The 17209-nt window shown below is 50.5% G+C and overlaps 1 protein-coding gene and 1 pseudogene across 3 annotated transcripts in view; both read left to right on the forward strand.

The window, feature by feature from the left end:
* Positions 1-17209, forward strand: part of ATG16L1 (autophagy related 16 like 1) — a gene marked incomplete in the record, with an annotated part of 43275 nt that overhangs the window by 315 nt on the left and 25751 nt on the right. For all 3 annotated transcript variants that reach the window (XM_014585248.2, XM_006171149.3, XM_006171150.3), the window contains 5 exon segments: positions 4272-4365; positions 9805-9910; positions 12124-12197; positions 12984-13235; positions 16684-16749. In XM_014585248.2, coding sequence (XP_014440734.1) covers positions 4272-4365; positions 9805-9910; positions 12124-12197; positions 12984-13235; positions 16684-16749 — 592 coding nt within the window.
* LOC114006643 (calmodulin-like) lies at positions 10589-11540 on the forward strand (annotated as a pseudogene).

A 17209-nucleotide genomic window follows, 5' to 3' on the forward strand; every position in this document is an offset into this window, starting at 1 on the left:
CGGGGGCCGAGCTCCCGGCGCCGCCCACGTGCACGCGGCAGCGGGGTGCCCTGCGCCTCGGACACGCCGCGCCTTCTTGATCCTTTCTTCCGTTCCATCCTTGGGGGCGTCGTGGAGCGTGGCCTCCACCAGGTCGGGTTCCCTGTGGGCGGGCACAGTTCGCGTGTGACTTTGTAAAACTCAGCAGCGCACACGATGCTTCTACGCCGAATCGGCGGCATCGGGTTAGCGAACCTGGCCGGGCGACTTTAGGCACCACCTCCGGGATTTAACATTGTCTTCTGAGTGCAGTGGCTCCCCGGACCTTCGATTCCTCAGAACTCTTACCTTTACTCTACGGTGGCGTTCTTTCTTACAGCTTTTCAATCTTGCCTGTACTGTTCATCGAAGACAATATGAATATCGAAAATCTTCCTCTTCCTTCACCCTTTGCAGTTTCAGGGTACTAGCACCCTTAAGGGTACACCCTAAAGAACGTCTATTTCCTTGCTCTGACTCCCCAATTTTACCATCACCGGTGACACACTTGGGAGTAGAAATGGCCACTCTTTAGTCCTAAGGTCCCACTGCCCCATTAAATAGGCCCAGCAAATCTCCCGAGTTATAAAATTCAATACGAGAGTAGTTACCATGTATTGAATTTTCAATGAGTCCCAAAATGTATTTGTACAGCAGAAAAACCCAAGCCACACCTCAGATCAGCGAAATCACAATACATGGGCGCAGACCACAGGTGTCCGTGGATTGGCCCAGCAGTTCTGATGCGCAGATGAGCTTGAGACCCGTGCTAAACGTGGTGTGCACATTTTTTTTTGAGAGGTTTTTGCTATAGGGCGCGTGTGCTCGCCAGACAGACAGAGACATAGAGACACAAAGCAAGAAATCACCCCCCAGGGGGATGGTCACGCCGCAATCCCTTCTCCATTCTCTCGGAATCTTGGGCACGCACACACACGTGCGCCTGGCGTGAGTTTTAAGCCATTGGGTCCGGGACGCGAACCGTGGTCCACTACGTGGGAGTCTAGCGACATAGCCATTACACTAACTGCTGGTTCCCGTGGTGTGCACATTTAAATGTGTGTTATTTCACTTTATCCTCCCCCAGGTCCTAGGAAGCCAGTACCATTGCCATTTTTACACATGAGGAAACTGAAACCAAGAGAGATTGTTCTTTGGGGTTCACAGGAGATTGAGGATGGAACAGAGATTCAGGTTCAGGGTTGATGGCACTGAACTTTTGCATATGCTTTTGTTACTGGATCTCCCCACTTTTGCATATGCTTTCACCATGCCCATCCTCTTCTAAAAGGTGGGGCCAGCAGGTGGCATGGTGTTAAAATGCCTGAGTACCACATGACCAGGGCCAACTGCACGGTTCACATTCTGGACCCACAAGCTTGGAAAGCCGCCAGGCGTATGTGCATCTGTGTCCAGAATCCCAAAAAGAGAACAGAGGAGAAGGGCTTGCTGTGTCCCCTGTCCACCTCTGCCCCAGACCAGACATAACTTCTCTAAGAAAACTAAAACTTAAAAGATGGGAAGAAAAGGGCACGCCGTGCCGCTTTTGTGCTGTTTCCTTGTATGTCAGAGGCCCTGGGAGCCCCGAGCTATTTGAGGAAGCCAGAAGCACAGGAAGCCCCTCTTCCATGGTTTCCTCACAGGTTATAAAAATTCACTTTGTCGGGTATGTTTACTGAACTTCTATCCTTTAAAAGATAATACACTTTGAAAGTCAGATCACACTGGAGGCCTGCCTCACCCCTCACTCCCCTTCTCACTTGGCTTTCTGGCTGTGGCTTGCACGTCTATAAAAGGAACGAAGCCTGCTCTGCTGGCTTCATAAAAAGTGCCATGCCTAGAAGTGCTTCAAAAGTCCCCGCGGAACGCCTGCACGCGTAAGGTGCTTGGGATCACTCCCAAATCGCATGTTTTCTCGTTACTTGAAAATGGACATAGCGCTGGGTGGGAGGATGTCAGAGAACAGTCAGAACGAAAGGTCAGTTGTGGAGACAAGGCTTACCTTTGTGAGGTTTTTTTTTTTAAGATGTAATTATGTATTTATTTAAATTAGAGCGGAGAGATGTGGGACTGAGGGTGGGGCAAAACGCCAGGTCTGGGACTCAGACCACTGTCAGCCATGTGGGAGGCCAGCGCCTTAGGTACCACGCCTCCTGCGACCCCAGCAAGACTCAAGACTCGTGTTTAGAGGACACTGGAGCAGTGAGTAAGGCCTGTGCACGGGCTGGAGAGGAGACAGAAACAACACTGCGGGGCCGGGGAAGCAGATTACCTTAGCCTGTTCACATCTGTTTGGGGAGAGCATTTCTAGTTTAGCTGTGAAACCCCTCATTCCTCTCACCCCCACTTCCCAGGCCAGTCAGGTTCTGACCCTGCACAGCCTGGAGTCCCCTGTCCAGTCGTGCCTCAGCCTGAAGAAACAGATGAAGAGGCTGTAGGGAGGAAGGAGGCAGCCCCACCTCCAGCTTTCTCCGCAAGCGGAGCTTTCAGAAGGATCTTTTTTGAATGCTTCTCATCTTTTGGGAGACCTCAAATTGTCACAGGGCTCCCAGCTATGGTGTCCATTTTGCAGATTTTCTTAGAGCTCTTTAGTGAATTTTAAACTTCTCTCACTCTGAATACCAAGGTGGGAACCACTTCCCTGTGTGACAGCACTCAGTCCTGCCACCAGGACAGACGGAGACCGTCTCTGTCTCTGCCCAGGGGATCCATTTTCAGATCATGGAGACGTGGAACTCTAGGTCCTTAAAGAGGAGAGACAAGCTCTCCTAAGAGGAATCATCACTCATTAGCCCTGTCAGAATTTCGGTTAGGGCCAGCAGGTGGTGTGGTAGTCAAGACAGCTAGATCCCACGTGGCCCACTGTGCAGTGGGAGTCTCGGACAGTGCCTGTCACTCCTAAGTACATGTCTGTTCGGGCCCGTCTTCTGAGTCCCTGCCCTTCACCCCCGGTCAGATCTGCCATGGTCGGGAAGAGACCTTGTTTCCTCCCCGGCCTCTTCCCTCCTGTGTTCCCTAGCAGACATCATCCAGTTGCCTGAGCAAGGAGGCTCAGGGCGATCCGACTTCGTGCCAGTACAGATCTGCGCACATAACTGCCTGCTTTTACAGCCCCTTACTGCATTGTTTCCAGAAGTCTGCATTTCTCCTCCTGCTCTTTCCTGTGTTAACTGTCATATTTCCAGCCACCTAACTGGACAGTCCTGTGTCATCCTTCTGCTTGGAGTGTCGTCACTTTGTTTTTTAATGTATAATTTGCATTTTATTTTTTCCCACAGGACAATTCTTCAGTCCTTAAAGACTCAGCTCCTTGCATGGGCTTTGGCGGAGGGTAAAGCCGCAGGTCTAAATCGGGGTGGGGGTGTTTGGTCCTTCCGAGCTTCACGACATGGGTTCCTGCCTACCTTGCTATGAATGGTGCAACTCACACAGTAACGGAGCTTTGCGTGCAGCTTGGGGAGCACATGGGCATCAAAGATGCTTGCTTCAGACATGTCCCTGATGGCTGCAGCCTCCACTATGTTTCGGGTGGCAAACTTCTCACTAGCCTTGTCCTTGGGACACATCGGGCGCAGTTTACTGCTGCCCGTGGCCATGGCCCTCTTTGGCATGACTTTTGCTCCTTTTTTCCTTCATCATCTTGGAAGTGAGGCTGTGAGAGCAGGAGCATTGTCATCTTTCAGCCCTACCTCAGGTGACACTGCCTCTGGGACCCCCACCCCATGAAAATGAGCAGAGCCAGTCTGCATCTTCGTAGTTGAGTACACATTCGATTCCGACTCCTCCCTGGGGGATACTGTCTGTACCCGTCGTGCCGTAATTTAAAAGTAGGTAAACTTACCACGTGATGATAAAAATCCCGTTACACAATGCGAAACATTTCACTTTCACTTTGCCACTGCACCCGTGCGTTTCTTTTTTTTTCCCCAACTGCTGCCCTCCTCTGCCTCCCCTTCCACTGTCTGGACAGGTAAGTTCTGATGAGGAAGCTGTTTCATCTCCCTTTGAGAATGTCCTTGCAGGTGCGTTTGTACAGGCCACAAGGTGAGGCTGCCCAGACTTGGGCCCAGAAACAGCAAGTGTGTTCCTGGGTTTTACAGGAGCCGCATTAGGTGGCAAAGTGCAACACCTGGTACTTCGATGTCTAATAAAAGTGATGCCTATTCAGTCAGGTGACTGTAGTTTTGGTCCTGCGATTTATAAGACAAAGTATATATGTTAAAATAATCAATCCTGGTCTTTTTGGTTAATAGATAACAAGTTGCTGGAGAAGTCAGATCTGCATTCGGTGCTGGCCCAGAAACTGCAAGCTGAAAAGCATGAGATGCCCAACAGGCACGAGATCAGGTATTTTGAACTAACCTGTATTTTTTGTGTCTCCTTGATTGAAATTTGTCTGGGTTCAGTTGTCACTTTTCTAATTTAAAAACAAACCAAATACAGGACTATTTCTCTGCTCTGGTTTTTGTCAGCTTCTTTCAAATAAGAACTGCTAAAGCCAGTAACTAAAATTGGTTTTAAAAAGTATGCACATTCACAGAAGGCTTATCGTTGGTAAAATGTTCTTGCCTTGAGAAATTTCTTAAGGCAGTCCCACATGGTAATCTGTCAGTTTCTTCTAGTCCGTCAGGGTTCTAAAGCATCTGCAATAAGTAAGTATTCCTGAGCAGCTTTGCATAGATCTCGTTACAGGGCTGACAGGCACAGGCTAGGCGGCTTTCTCCCCAGTACAGGTCTTGCGTCTGTCCAGCTCCCTCCTCCTCGGCGTATTAGGGGGTCGCCAAGTCACATCAGCAGGTCGCGGCAAGCCTTCTTTTTGGCTAAGAGCTTGGTTAGACATACCAGTGTGTGTTAGTAGGACGTGTAAGTAGGTTTGGTTGGGTCACGTGCCTGCGTTCACACTGGAGAACTGACGTGTTCGCCAGGTGGCCTCTGCACGTTTGTGTGCGTTTACTGTGTGTCTTACTGTGCCACGTGAGTGGGCCCATCCTGGAGTCTGATCATCCTTTCTGTATGTTCACCATGTTTACATGTTGAGCTCGGTGGTTTACATGGGAACAGTACCCTTTATTGCTCTAAGATACATATTTTTTGCACTTCAGTTAACATTTAGCACTTGTAAAAAAAAAAATAGCAGTTGTAAAAGCAAAGTAATTAAGGGTTTTTTTTTTTTTTAAAGAGAAATTTGTTGGGCCACCACGTGGTGGTGTGGTTGAGACCCTAGATTACCACATTGACCACAGTTCAAGTCCTGAACCTGGCGGTTTGAAAATCACATTGGACTTAGTGTATGCACCCAGAACCCTGAGAGGAGAATGAGGAAAGGGATTGCAGTGTGGCTTTCTCACTGTCCCACTCTCTCCCCAGCGAGCACACATGCCATATGGCAAAAACCTACTTAATTATTAAAAAAAAAAATTTAAAAAAAAAAGAGTTAAGGCAGTGGATCCCACATGGCCAACTCTGCGGTTCAAGTCCCAAACCTGGTGACTTGAAAGACATGCTGGGCATGTATGTATGTATGCATGCCCAAAATCCTGAGGGAGAGTGAAGGCTAGGGGATTATGGTGACCATCCTGCCTTCCCCCAAAGAGGGGAAGTTAATTTTTAAAAAAAACCCTAACGTGCCTGACTGACCCGAGCCTGCTGTGTGACTGCCTGCTGTCATGCTTCCTCGTGTGGCAGGTGGTCTCCCAGTAAATGACGGAGCCAGAAGCTCCGGAGAACGGGCGACTCGACAGTTCAGGGGGTCTCGCTGCCTGGAGGCCTGCTGCGCCGGTTGAGGTGTCACTTGTAGTGTTCTGGTCGATCTTAGGAGTAGGCGGTGCTATCTCACTCTTTTCATCTCGAGTTAGTCCATTAACCTTAAGAGCAGAGGGTTCCTGTCCGTCCGGACTCTTGGAGGTGATACCCCATACCCTTTACCTGCCAGCCAGACTCGCTCAGGAAGGAAGTGTCAGTAAACACAGGACGGCTCTTTCGGCCGGATTCCATGGGCGCCATCGTCTTCTCGGGGGTCTCCCCTTCTCCACATACGTCATCCATCACGGGTCTGCCACCCCGGGCTGCCTGTTTCTGTTCATGGTATCTTCGCTTCCCACGGATCCGTGGTTCCATTTCCCTCGGTGTCTTGCCCCTTCCCATTTCATTCAGTCACTCAGGCCCCTTGGTTCCTTACCCCGTGGTCTTGTGCATCCGTCCCTTGTCACACGTATCTTTTCACCCCCTGCCCCATTTTGTTTGTCCTCCCGTTCCTGGGCGGTGGCAGGAGACCAATTCACTGAGTAACTGAGAGACTGCGGTGTGCCGAGGCCTTCAGGCCACAGAGATGAGATCCGTGTCAGTTACCAGGCTCCCCCTTCAGTGTTCTCGCCCCTTTGCCCACAGGTTAGTCAGACGCTTCAGCTTGGGAATAGTGTGTTCTAGTAGTTTCTGAGTGTGGCTCCTGGACCAGAGCGTCATCTGGGAAATGGTTAGAGATGCGCGTTCCAGGCCCCACCCTGCCCTGCTCTCTGGAAGCTCTAGGGTGGGGCCTGATGTCCTCTGAACTTGAGCTTCACTGCCTTGTTGCTGCTTCTGGCATTTCTGTCACTTGGGAGCTCGTTAGGAAAGCAGGTCACCTGTGGTAGGCCCAGGAATCTGCTGAGACTTGCCCTGGGTGAGTCTTCATTCACTTGGTGGAGCACTGTCCTGGGCTGTCAGACTTTGAACCTGCTGTGAGTAAATGGAGGTCCTCGGAGGTACTGGCCCTGGGGTGACCTGGACCCTGTTTGCCTTAGCCTCCTGGCACATCTGCTGAGTTCCAGGTCTTCACGCACTCTGAGGCCCTGTTGTTGAGTGCCACCAAATGAACGGCCACCAAAGCCAGATTAAGGTTAAAGGCAGTCTTGATTAGCTGGCCAGCCACTACAGTCTGAGGCTCAAGGGGATGGGGGCCGAGTCAGAACTGTAGCCCCGACTGAAGTTTGAGTAGTCTTTTTATAGGGGGTCAGTTACCAGGGGTTTCTATGCAAGCAGTTACAGAAGCCGAATCAAGCAGGTTAATTTGAGAGGAGTGGGTTTCCATGTAAGCAGTTACATTGCTAAACAAAAGGGTTTGGGGGCTAGTTAGCAAAGACAGTAGCAGGTACAGGATGTGGTCCCGGATATGGCTTTCTGTATGGCTAGCACAAGCTATTTTCTCACGGGAAGAGCAAGCAGGTTTACAGAAGCAGACAGCCATGTTGGGTAAGGGAGCAAAATGGACAAACAGTTGTTCATGTGTAAGAGCTAATAAGCAGCCTTCCACAGTTTAGCAGCTAGCCCTGTGTCCCTACTGCCCAATCTTTGCACACTCCTCCCTGCCTAGCAGACCCTGCTCCCGCCCTCTTCTAAAGCCCCTCCCAGGCTCAGACCAAACTCATGCAGGGAAATCTCTGCCTGGAACGTTGTTGCACTGTTGTTGTTGGGACTTGGGGGTGGTGAAACACCACCCTGCGGGGGAGATGGCCAAGCTTCAACCCCTCTGGACCCTCCTCTTGGGGTTTTGGGCACACATGCACAGACACCTGGCTGCACTCATGGTCGCACCTTTGTTTTCCTTCGTAACATTGGTTTTCATTTCCTAATGTTTTCCCCTAGAATACCAGTGCCTTGGAAGAGGAGCGCACCTTCCATTCACACCTTAGGCTTGTGTGTCCCACATTGCATTAAAATGACATTGGATAAGATACTTTCTAATCGTATGTTCCACTTTCTAATCTTCTATCTTTCACTTCATGTGCTAAGATTGAAGAACTCAGGTTACCTCAAAAGATGAGGGATTTGTTCATGCTCAGATAGGAAGTAAAAGCACACGTAGAGGGCCAGCAGGTGACATGGTGGTTAAGGTGCTGGACTTCACATGGTCGACTGGTTTGAGTCCCAGACCTGGTGGCTTGAAAATCATGCTGGGTGCATGTGTGTGCGTGCCCAAAATCTCAGGAGGAAAAAGGAGAAGAGATTGTGGCGTGGCCATCCCCCCTTGTGGGGGTTGATTTCTAACTTTCTGTCTCTGGTGAGCATATGCACTCTACGGCAAAATCCTAAAAAAAGGAAAGTGCGGGTAGAAGGAGCTACGTGCACTTAGGGGGGCGCATCACGCTTCCGCCTGTCCCCTACCTTCCCGTGGTCGGATGGAGGGGCCTTGCTCCCCCACCTTCAGCCATGGTGTCCTGGGGTTCAGCCATCTTCCTTTTCCCCATCTGCGCACTTTCCCTGGGTGAGGGTTCAGCCCCCAGTACAGCCTGGTGACTCCCCTCTAATCCCAGCAAGCTCCCTCTGATGAACTCTAAGCCCACAGTTTAGTCATCTGCTGCTGTTTTTGAGATAATGTGCAAACCTTTGCCAAAGTTCCCAAAGCCACCTCGACTCTCAGGTGCTCTGAACTTGGTCCCATGATCTGGGGGCATCTGTTGGCTGACACCTTCTACCTGCGAGCTGGAAGCTTGACCTCTTCGTGACATTCAGTTGCTAATACCTGATTCCCACTCAGTCTGGGCACTTGGATGACCACAGTGGAGGTTTTCGAGTCTCCCCTCCTCCTCCTCCTCCTCCAGTCTCATCCATCGCAGGAGGTCATGCCAACCTATTACTGTTGCTCGAGCCGAAAGCCTTGAGTCATCGTCCTTAGCTCCTGTTTGCCATTCACACTCCACATCCAGTTCAAAGGCAGGTCCTGGTCAGCTCTTCAGAATGGATCCAGAATCCAAACCTGTCTCCCGTCTCCACTGCTTCCACCTTGGTCTGAGCCATACCAGTGCCTGCTGTCTGCACCGTGCAGCAGTTCTCACTGGGTCTCAGTTTCTGTCCTGGTCCTACCCCCCACGTTCTGGTCGGAACCCCTAGAGGCTCTTGTTCACAAGCAGTAAGTGCTACAGCCCTGGGAGGCTACCAGCCCAGGGCCTGTGTGTGATCTCCCATCTCCTCCTGACACCTGGCATGGCCCATCACCCTTCCCCAGAATCTAGTATGCACCTCCAGGCCCTGCTGCTGGCTGCTCCCTCTGCTCAGAGTGCCCTTGCCTCGGCTCCATGTGGCCTGACCCTCACTTTCCATTCCCACTTTCTCAGAAGCCCCGCTTCAGGACCAGCAGATGATGTAATGATTGCGTTGCTGGACTCCCACATAGTCGACCATGGTTCAAGTCCTGGACCCGACAACTTAAAGCTCATGCCGGGCACCCATGCGGGCGTGGCCATCCCCCCCGGGGGTGATTTTGCGCTTTCTGTCTCTTGTCTCTCTGGCAAGCAAAGGTACCCTATAGCAAAAATCTCCATATGGTTTAAAAAAAAAAGCTTCAATACCCTCCACCGAACGGGACCCTTCACTGTTTCCTTCCTCCCCTGTTTACTACTCCCGACCTCACACCCATACCTGCTGATTGTCCTGCTGCTCAGCTCATGGTTAGCTGCAGGGGGGCAGAACTTCATGTTCCTGGCTTTACCCCCAGCAGCAAGGGCCCTCCTGGTACTTCATTGGCACGTGTACCTGCTGGGGAGTGCGTGTCAGGACCTCCCCATTCTTCCTGTAACCACCAGCTGTGTCTGGTTTGCCTTGCCATGGCTAAGGTCTCCCACATCCCACTGTGGTGGCTCAGAGCCATGGCTGCTGGAGACGCTGAACTGGTTCATTGGCTGTGCTGGCAAGTATAGCTCTGAAGTTGTGAAGTTACTGCCCCTCTGCCTAATTGGACGGGTTTGGAGTCTGATTTTCTTTCCCTCTCCCTTCCTTTCACGTTCTTTTCACCTGCCTGGCTGGGGTATTTAGTCCAGGACACGACGGGACATGGAGTGATAGTCAGCTACAAGAAATGGCCCAGCTGAGGATGAAGCACCAGGAAGAACTGACTGAGTTGCACAAGAAGCGTGGCGAGGTAAAGATGGCCCCCTTATCTGCCCTCTGCCCTCTTGGGGGTCCTGTGGGGTGGGGGCTCAGCCGCTTCCCACTGGAGTTCACGGTTAGGTTTGGCTCAATATGGAAATGAGAGTGGCAACAAGTAAAAGGAAATTGCAGGCAGTGTGAGGAGGAGGGTGAGCCAGGGAGCAGTCTACCCAGTTCCCAAGCCCCAGATACAGCATGGGAGAGACGGCGGAGGAGCTTAGGGAGCAGGGAAGCTTGCTGCGTGGCCACTGAAGGTCCTGCCGCCTTCTTAACCTTGGGTGCGAAGCTCAGAAACTCCAGCCTTGAACTGTGCTCACCCTGCGTGTGGTCTTACAGCAAAGCTCAGGGTAGAAAAGACAATTTATCATCAGTTCAGCTGGATCGATGGTTTCTTGAGCAGAAGTGAGTCTCCCCAAAAGTAGCTGAGATTAAGGAGTGTCCTCAGCAGGACCCTGGCCACACCTGGGGCACTTCGTCCATCCAGGCCTTCCTCCAGTGAGCAGCAGCAGGTCCCAGGCGCATCCCCCTGGGCTGTCCACCCCTCATGGCCACCAGCTCACTTAGTCTTGGTACCTTTACCCAACCCCACAGCACCTTCACTTTGTTAAAAGTAAAGAGCCACGGCCTGCAGATGGCATGGTGGTTAAGGCACTAGATACCACATGACCTACTTCACAGTTCGAATCCCGGACCCAGCAGCGTAAAAAACATACTGGGGAGTCCAAGTGGAGTGAGTGAACTGGATGGTTGTGTGGTACCTCATTGGAAACTGGTAGCACTTGCAGCATGGGTGACCGACTGGCAGAAGAGCAGAGTGCAGAATTGAAAACAGCTTTTTCACTATTTGACAAGGACGGCGATGGAACCGTAATAACAAAGGAATTGGGAGCTGTGATGAGGTCTCGGCAGAATCCCACAGGAGCAGAATGTCAGGACATGATGAATGCAGTGGTTGCTGATGGGAACGGCTCAGTTGCCTTCCCGGAATTTCTGGCAAGGCTTTATTAATGCGGCAGAACTTCGCCATGTGTTGACAGACCATGGAGAGCAGTGAGCAGATGAAGTGGAGGGAGTGGTCAGGGAAGCAGATATTGATGGTGATGGTCAAGTAAACTGTGAAGAGTTTGTTCAAGTGATGACAGCAAAGTGAATTCATTGTACAGAAGGTGCTACATTTCTGGTACAAAATTGTTTATTTGCCTTTTCTTTGTCTATAACTTACCTATAAAAGGTTTCTCCCTCCTATCAAAAGCTAAGCATGTATAGTAATTGGGACTCATTCCTCCATGCTTTCTTCCTTATCTCACTGTCACCGTCCTGATGAAGTAAAACGTTGAAAGTGGCTTACTCTGGACATGCCTAAGCCCTTCTGCACGGCTAACCTGAGATGGAGCTGGTCCAGTGAGGGAACATCTAGGTTACGCTTTTTTAAGTAGTTTTCTTTAGGAACTGCCAGTATGTTGCTGAAGGGTGGAGTTGCAGTTCTGTGTGGACTGCACACAGTCAACAATTGTACTTAAAGTTGCACTATTGCAAAATGGGTGTGTCACCAGGTGCTCTTCACTGAGTTTTGTACCACTGGTGCTATACCAGAAACATTTTCTTTTATTGTTACTTGCTTTGGGGGAGGGAGGTTTTTGCTATAGGGCTTGTGTGCTCACCAGACAGAGACAGAAAGCGAGAAATCACCCCCCAGGGGGGATGGCCACGCCACAATCCCTTCTCCTCCATTCTCTTCTGGGATCTTGGGCACGCACGCACGCACGCAAACCGCGGTCAACTACATGGGAATCCAGCGACATAGCCATTATACTAACTGCTGGTCCTGTTACTTGCTTTTTTAAGCATTGTTTAGTCACTTAAAGAAAATCTGCTCATGGCACAATTTGCCTCAAATCCATTCCAAGTTGTGTATTTGTTTTCCAACAAAAAAATTACAATTAAATACACACATACTGGGAATGTGTTTGTGTTTGTGCATGTCCAAAATCCTGAGAGGATAGTGAAGGGATTGCAGGCTGGCCATCCCACCCCCGCCAGGGTGATTTCTCACTTTCTCTGTCCCTGTCTCTCTCTGGTGACTGTGCACGCTCTATGGCAAAAATCTAAAAAAAAAAATTTGTCCAAAAAAAAAAGAACCATTAGGTGGTTTCCCAGTGAGATCCAAAGTCACTTGTTCATCAGCGTGTTCTTCTTTATCCCCAGTTAGCGCAGCTGGTGATTGACCTGAATAACCAAATGCAGCAGAAGGACAGGGAGATGCAGATGAATGAAGCAAAGTGAGTAGAGATCACATCTCCGCTGGTCCTGGTCACGTGTCCTGTGTTACTGGGTATTTGTGAGCGGGCCACACCACACTGTGGTGGCCAGTGTCGTTTCGATGCATGCACAGCCTCGAGTCCTTTTCTACTAGTTCTAAGAGAAGAAAGGCAAGGACAGGGCTCTGAGGTCCCTGAGCTCCTGCCGTCCTCCTAGAGAAGTAACCCCAGCCCTTGCCAGTATCCTAGAGGCATTCCCAGTTCTCATGGCCACTGGGAATGGCATCTTCTTGTGTAGGAGGTAGCCGTGTGCATGGCTCTTAGGAGTGAGGGAATGAATTTGTGAGCAGAGAGAGCCTTAGCAGGCAGGATGAATGGGACTCAGTTCTAGGATGTTAGAACTTGGGTTTCCTTAACGTGTTTAGGGGGATCCAGAGCATAGAAAGGTGGGATACTTGTTCAGTCATTCCTGCAAAAACTGCTCAAGCATCGTTAGTGCTGGTGAAGCACAGGATTTCCAGCCTCTTTTAAGTCCTTTTTGCCATTTTATTGAAGTATCAAAAAGTCCTTTCCTGAAAGATACTCTCAGTGGTCGTTCACAGTCAGGATGCCTTTCCTCTCCAGGTAGGATTTCCCTGAAAACCACTGGACTAGGCCTGGCCAAGAGCTGTAATAGACACAGCATTTCACACAGGGCTGGTGTGATAGCTGAGCACACAGTGGAGCACTCAGCCAGGTCCCTCTTGCTCAGGTGCAGGGCTCTGAACCCCTTAGCTGGTGCTGTTCCTCCCAATGTCATGCTTTCAGAATTGCCGAGTGTTTGCAGACGATCTCCGACCTCGAGACGGAGTGCCTGGAACTGCGCAGCAAGCTGCAGGACCTCGAGCGAGCCAACCAGACCCTGAAGGATGAGTACGACGCCCTGCAGATCACGTTCACTGCCTTGGAGGAGAAGCTGAGGAAAACCACTGAGGAGAACCAGGAGCTGGTCACCAGGTGGATGGCCGAGAAAGCCCAGGAAGCCAATCGCCTGAACGCAGAGAATGAAAAGGACTCCAGGTGGGTCATCCAGCCACGGTTTCTGGTTTATTTAAAAAAGAAGAAATGAGCCTGGCTGTGCTAGCCACGGCGGAAGGAAAACTCAGAAGACCCTACTGGAGTGGAGCAGTAGTGGGTGTCAAAGATACTCATTGATAAGGACACTTGTACAGCCGAGCAAAGGGCAGCTGCTCGAGGCCGGCTGGTCCACATCAGTGAAGTTCAGTGTTTAAAGAAGGAGAGCTAATTTCCGAACAGTGTAACTTCAATCAGAATTAATTTTGTGAAGCTGTTCAGACTCATACAAAAATTCTGATCTTGCCAGTAGTGTACAAGAACATTCTAATCCAGTCTCACGTGAATGTGGAATTCCTAAAGGCAGTTCATGGGGGTGTGTTTTAATAACTCCTTATCCTCCTACTAGGATTTACTCTGGAAATTATGATATGGGTTATTGGGAGGTCAATTAATTATCACATTAGGTGATAAGAAAAGTGAGAAATAACCCCCAGGTGGGCATGGCTGTGCCATTGAGCTGTGGTTGGCCATGTGGGAATCTGTGCCTTAACCACTACACTGCCCCAGATTTCAGGTTTCTTACCATTGGGGAACTGAAACAATAAACTAGGAAATAATCTTTTAAAATAAGTGTCCTGGGGTGAGATGGAGGCCCAGTCATAAATCACATTCTGCAAGGCTAGCTCACATAGGAGAGTATGGATTCATGGCCAGAGACCTCCCCAAGTACTCTGGGTACACACATGCCCAGGAACTGAGCCCAGCCAAGGCTGGGGGTGCGTTGCAGCATTGGGACCCTGTTGGAGCCAGCAGGTGGCGTGGAAGGCAGCTGGAGCCCACATGGCCAACTGGGCTGTTTGAGGCACAGACCCAGGAACTTGAAAATCATGCCAGGCACATGTACATGCATGCCCAAAGTCCGAAGAAGAAAATGGAGGAGAAGGGGTTGCAGTGTGGCCGTCGCCCTGGGGGTAATTTCTCACTTTCCCGCGCTCACGTGCTCTCGCTCACTCTGGCGAGAGCACATGCCCTGTAACAGAACTCTAAAAAGATAAAGACCTTATCAGAGGTGCACTCGCTCATGGACTCCCCGCCAGTGCTGTCGTGAGCGAGAGGAAAAGGTGGGCACTCAGACGGATGCACGTGATGCATAGCCTGACGAGCAGGAGTAGGTAGGTCAGTCAGTACCGCAGACGTGGAGAGGAGCCTTTCCCGTTGCTGACAGAATGCGCTCGGTATTTTAATTTGGCCAAAGGACGTGTGTACTCTGGAGAGAGAGCTCATGAGGAAGCCCTCGTGGGGTGGTCATTTCACAGTCCCTTCTCGTTTTCCCCCTGTTTTCTGCATTTTGGGCACGTTCGCACACATGCTTGTGTGTTTTTCAAGCCATTGTGTCTGGGACTCAAACCACACCGGTGGCCATGTGGACTCCAGCCGCCTTAACCACCATGCCACCAGCTGGCCCAGAAAGCACATTTATACCGTCTGCTGAGACGGTGCTTGGGAGTGAGCAGGAGCCTGAAAAGGGTTCCCACTATTGGTCTCACCCTAAGAAAGTAAGAATTTGTTTGAAAATGTTTTGTGATAGCACATTACCATAGTGAAAAATTAGCAGGACAGGGACCAGCAATTAGCATAATGGCTATGTCATTGGACTCCCATGTAGTCCACCGTGGTTCAAGTCCTGGACCCGGAGTGTTAAACTCACACCAGGAGCGTGTGCATGCGTGCCCAAGATCCTGAGAGGAGAATGGAGGAGAAAAGATTGTGGCGTGGCCATCCCCCCAGGGGGTGATTTCTCGCTTTCTGTCTGTCTTTCTGGTGAGCACACATACCAAAAACCTCTTTTAAAAAAAATGAGCAGGACATCCCTCAGGGACCAGTTAAATTGTGATATATTCATACAGTAGATTTTATAAAGTCAATTGCTTGAAATTACAAGGATTATAAAAAACTGCGTGGAAACACTTAGTGACTTGACCAAGTGCCTAAAGTTGACATAGCTGGAAATAGAATGTGCGATCCGGCAGGGCAGCCGTGGTAGCACGTGCTGGGTGCCGCTGCTTGGCTCCCCAGTCCCTGCCCCTCTGCCCGAGGTGCCAAGTGTGGGACATGCGCCTGCAGTCCTGGCTCCTGGAGGCCAAGGCAGAAGGGTGGCAGCATCGTGAGTTTCTGGCCTTAAAACACACACAGACACACTTATACTCAAAACTTTAAAAAAATCCCTACAATACCATCCCAATTTTGTGTGCATTTTTTAAAAGCTTGGAAGGAATCGTACTACTAATGGGGTTTATTTGGGCGTGATGAGGTTGTGGGTTTGGTCATTTTACCATTTTTGTCTTCCCTAACTTCCTGAGGTTTCCATTAAGAAGAAAGGAACTGGCCCTTTTGTCTGCTCTCTGTTTCACATTTACTTTAAGTGACCAAGTTTGGGACTGGCCCCATGGCTTGGTGGTTAAGGGAGCTGGATCCCACACAGCCAGCCTGGTGCCTGTGCATACACGCCCAGAATCCCAACAGGATGGAGAAGCGGAGAGGAGATCGTGGCATGACCGTGCTCCATCAGGGGGTGCTTTCTCCCTGTCACTTTGTCTCTGGCTCTGCCGCTCTCTCTGATGAGTGCAGATGCCCTCTGGCGTTTAAAAAAGTTCAGGGAAAAATGGAATCAAAGTGCGATGCGCTTTTTCCAGCTGCACTCTCATCCCTCGCCGATGTGCTGACGTGGCACCCAGAGGACTTCTGCCTGTTTTCAGAATTATTACTACGGCAGAGGCGTAAGAGATTTCAGCCACAGAATTCTTGGTTGGAGCACAGTGGCGGAGCTGGAGTTCCATGTTGGGGGTCCTCCACGCAGAGATGTAACCGTGTCAGGGAAAAGACACCGGGCTGAGAGAGAAACTAGGTTTCCGAAACGGTGTGGTCCAGGAGAGACAGTGAGACAGTGATTCCGAGAGGGGAGAGTGGGTGAGATGGTTGACCACAGTAACTTGTTGCCACAGCCACGACTTCTGGGTTCGACCTTAATGAATTGCAGCTCTGCCTTAAACAGTGCCAGGTATGAGTTAGTCCAAGCAAGTCTTCACGGTGTCGTTCGTGCAGTGGGTCTGTTAGCATAAGCCTGATCGCTGCAGATAACTGAAGTCACAAGCACGAGTTACCCACGACGAGCCTGAAGGCCTTTCTGTCCTGAGAGGCCTCGGGCTCCCCAGGCAGGCCATCTCCCTGCCCCTTCAACACTTCCTCTGTAACAAGATCCAAGGCCCTGCTTGGAACTCTTCACCAGGGGAGCCTGCCTGATGCTCAGTTTGGAGCTTAGGGTGTCTGTGCCCGGCGCAGCTGTCGTTTTTAATGTCCTGGATGGTTCCTCACGTGTGCTGAGAATCGGCGTCATGCGAGCACACCTGGTGCTTGTCTGCAGCAGACCTGAGCAGTGGACTTCTTCCAACAGGAGGCGGCAAGCCCGGCTGCAGAAAGAGCTCGCAGAGGCCGCAAAGGAACCGCTACCAGTGGAACAGTAAGTGGAGACTGAGCCCAAGCTGTGCTCTTAACTGCTTGACCTTTAGAACTAGTTCCCTGATGTTTTATTTTGATAAAACCATTTTTAAAACTTTAGACAACTGTAAAGTTAAAGTGAGAATATAAAAACACATAATTCTACCACCACCCAAAGGTAGCATCCGTATATCATCGTAGTATTTTGATGGCTTCTGGTTTTTCACTAGCAGATAGCAGTACTGAGGACTTACTTGGCATAGGCTCTTGAAGGTAAAATTCTGTGGGTCAGAGCTTTGGGGACCTGTTGTCCCAGTCACCTTCCAAAAAGTCCTTCCTGTTTGCAGCCCGCAGTGACGAGTGAGTGCTGACTTCCTACCCAGCACACATTGCTGCTCTGTTTCCTGTTGACGCTTTGATCACTTTCCGGCCTCTAATTGGACCTGTCATCCTATAATGATGGGCTGGGGTCATTCTCTTTC

Source organism: Tupaia chinensis, unplaced genomic scaffold, assembly GCF_000334495.1.
Source record: "Tupaia chinensis unplaced genomic scaffold, TupChi_1.0 Scaffold149383_1, whole genome shotgun sequence".
Lineage (NCBI taxonomy): Eukaryota > Metazoa > Chordata > Mammalia > Scandentia > Tupaiidae > Tupaia > Tupaia belangeri.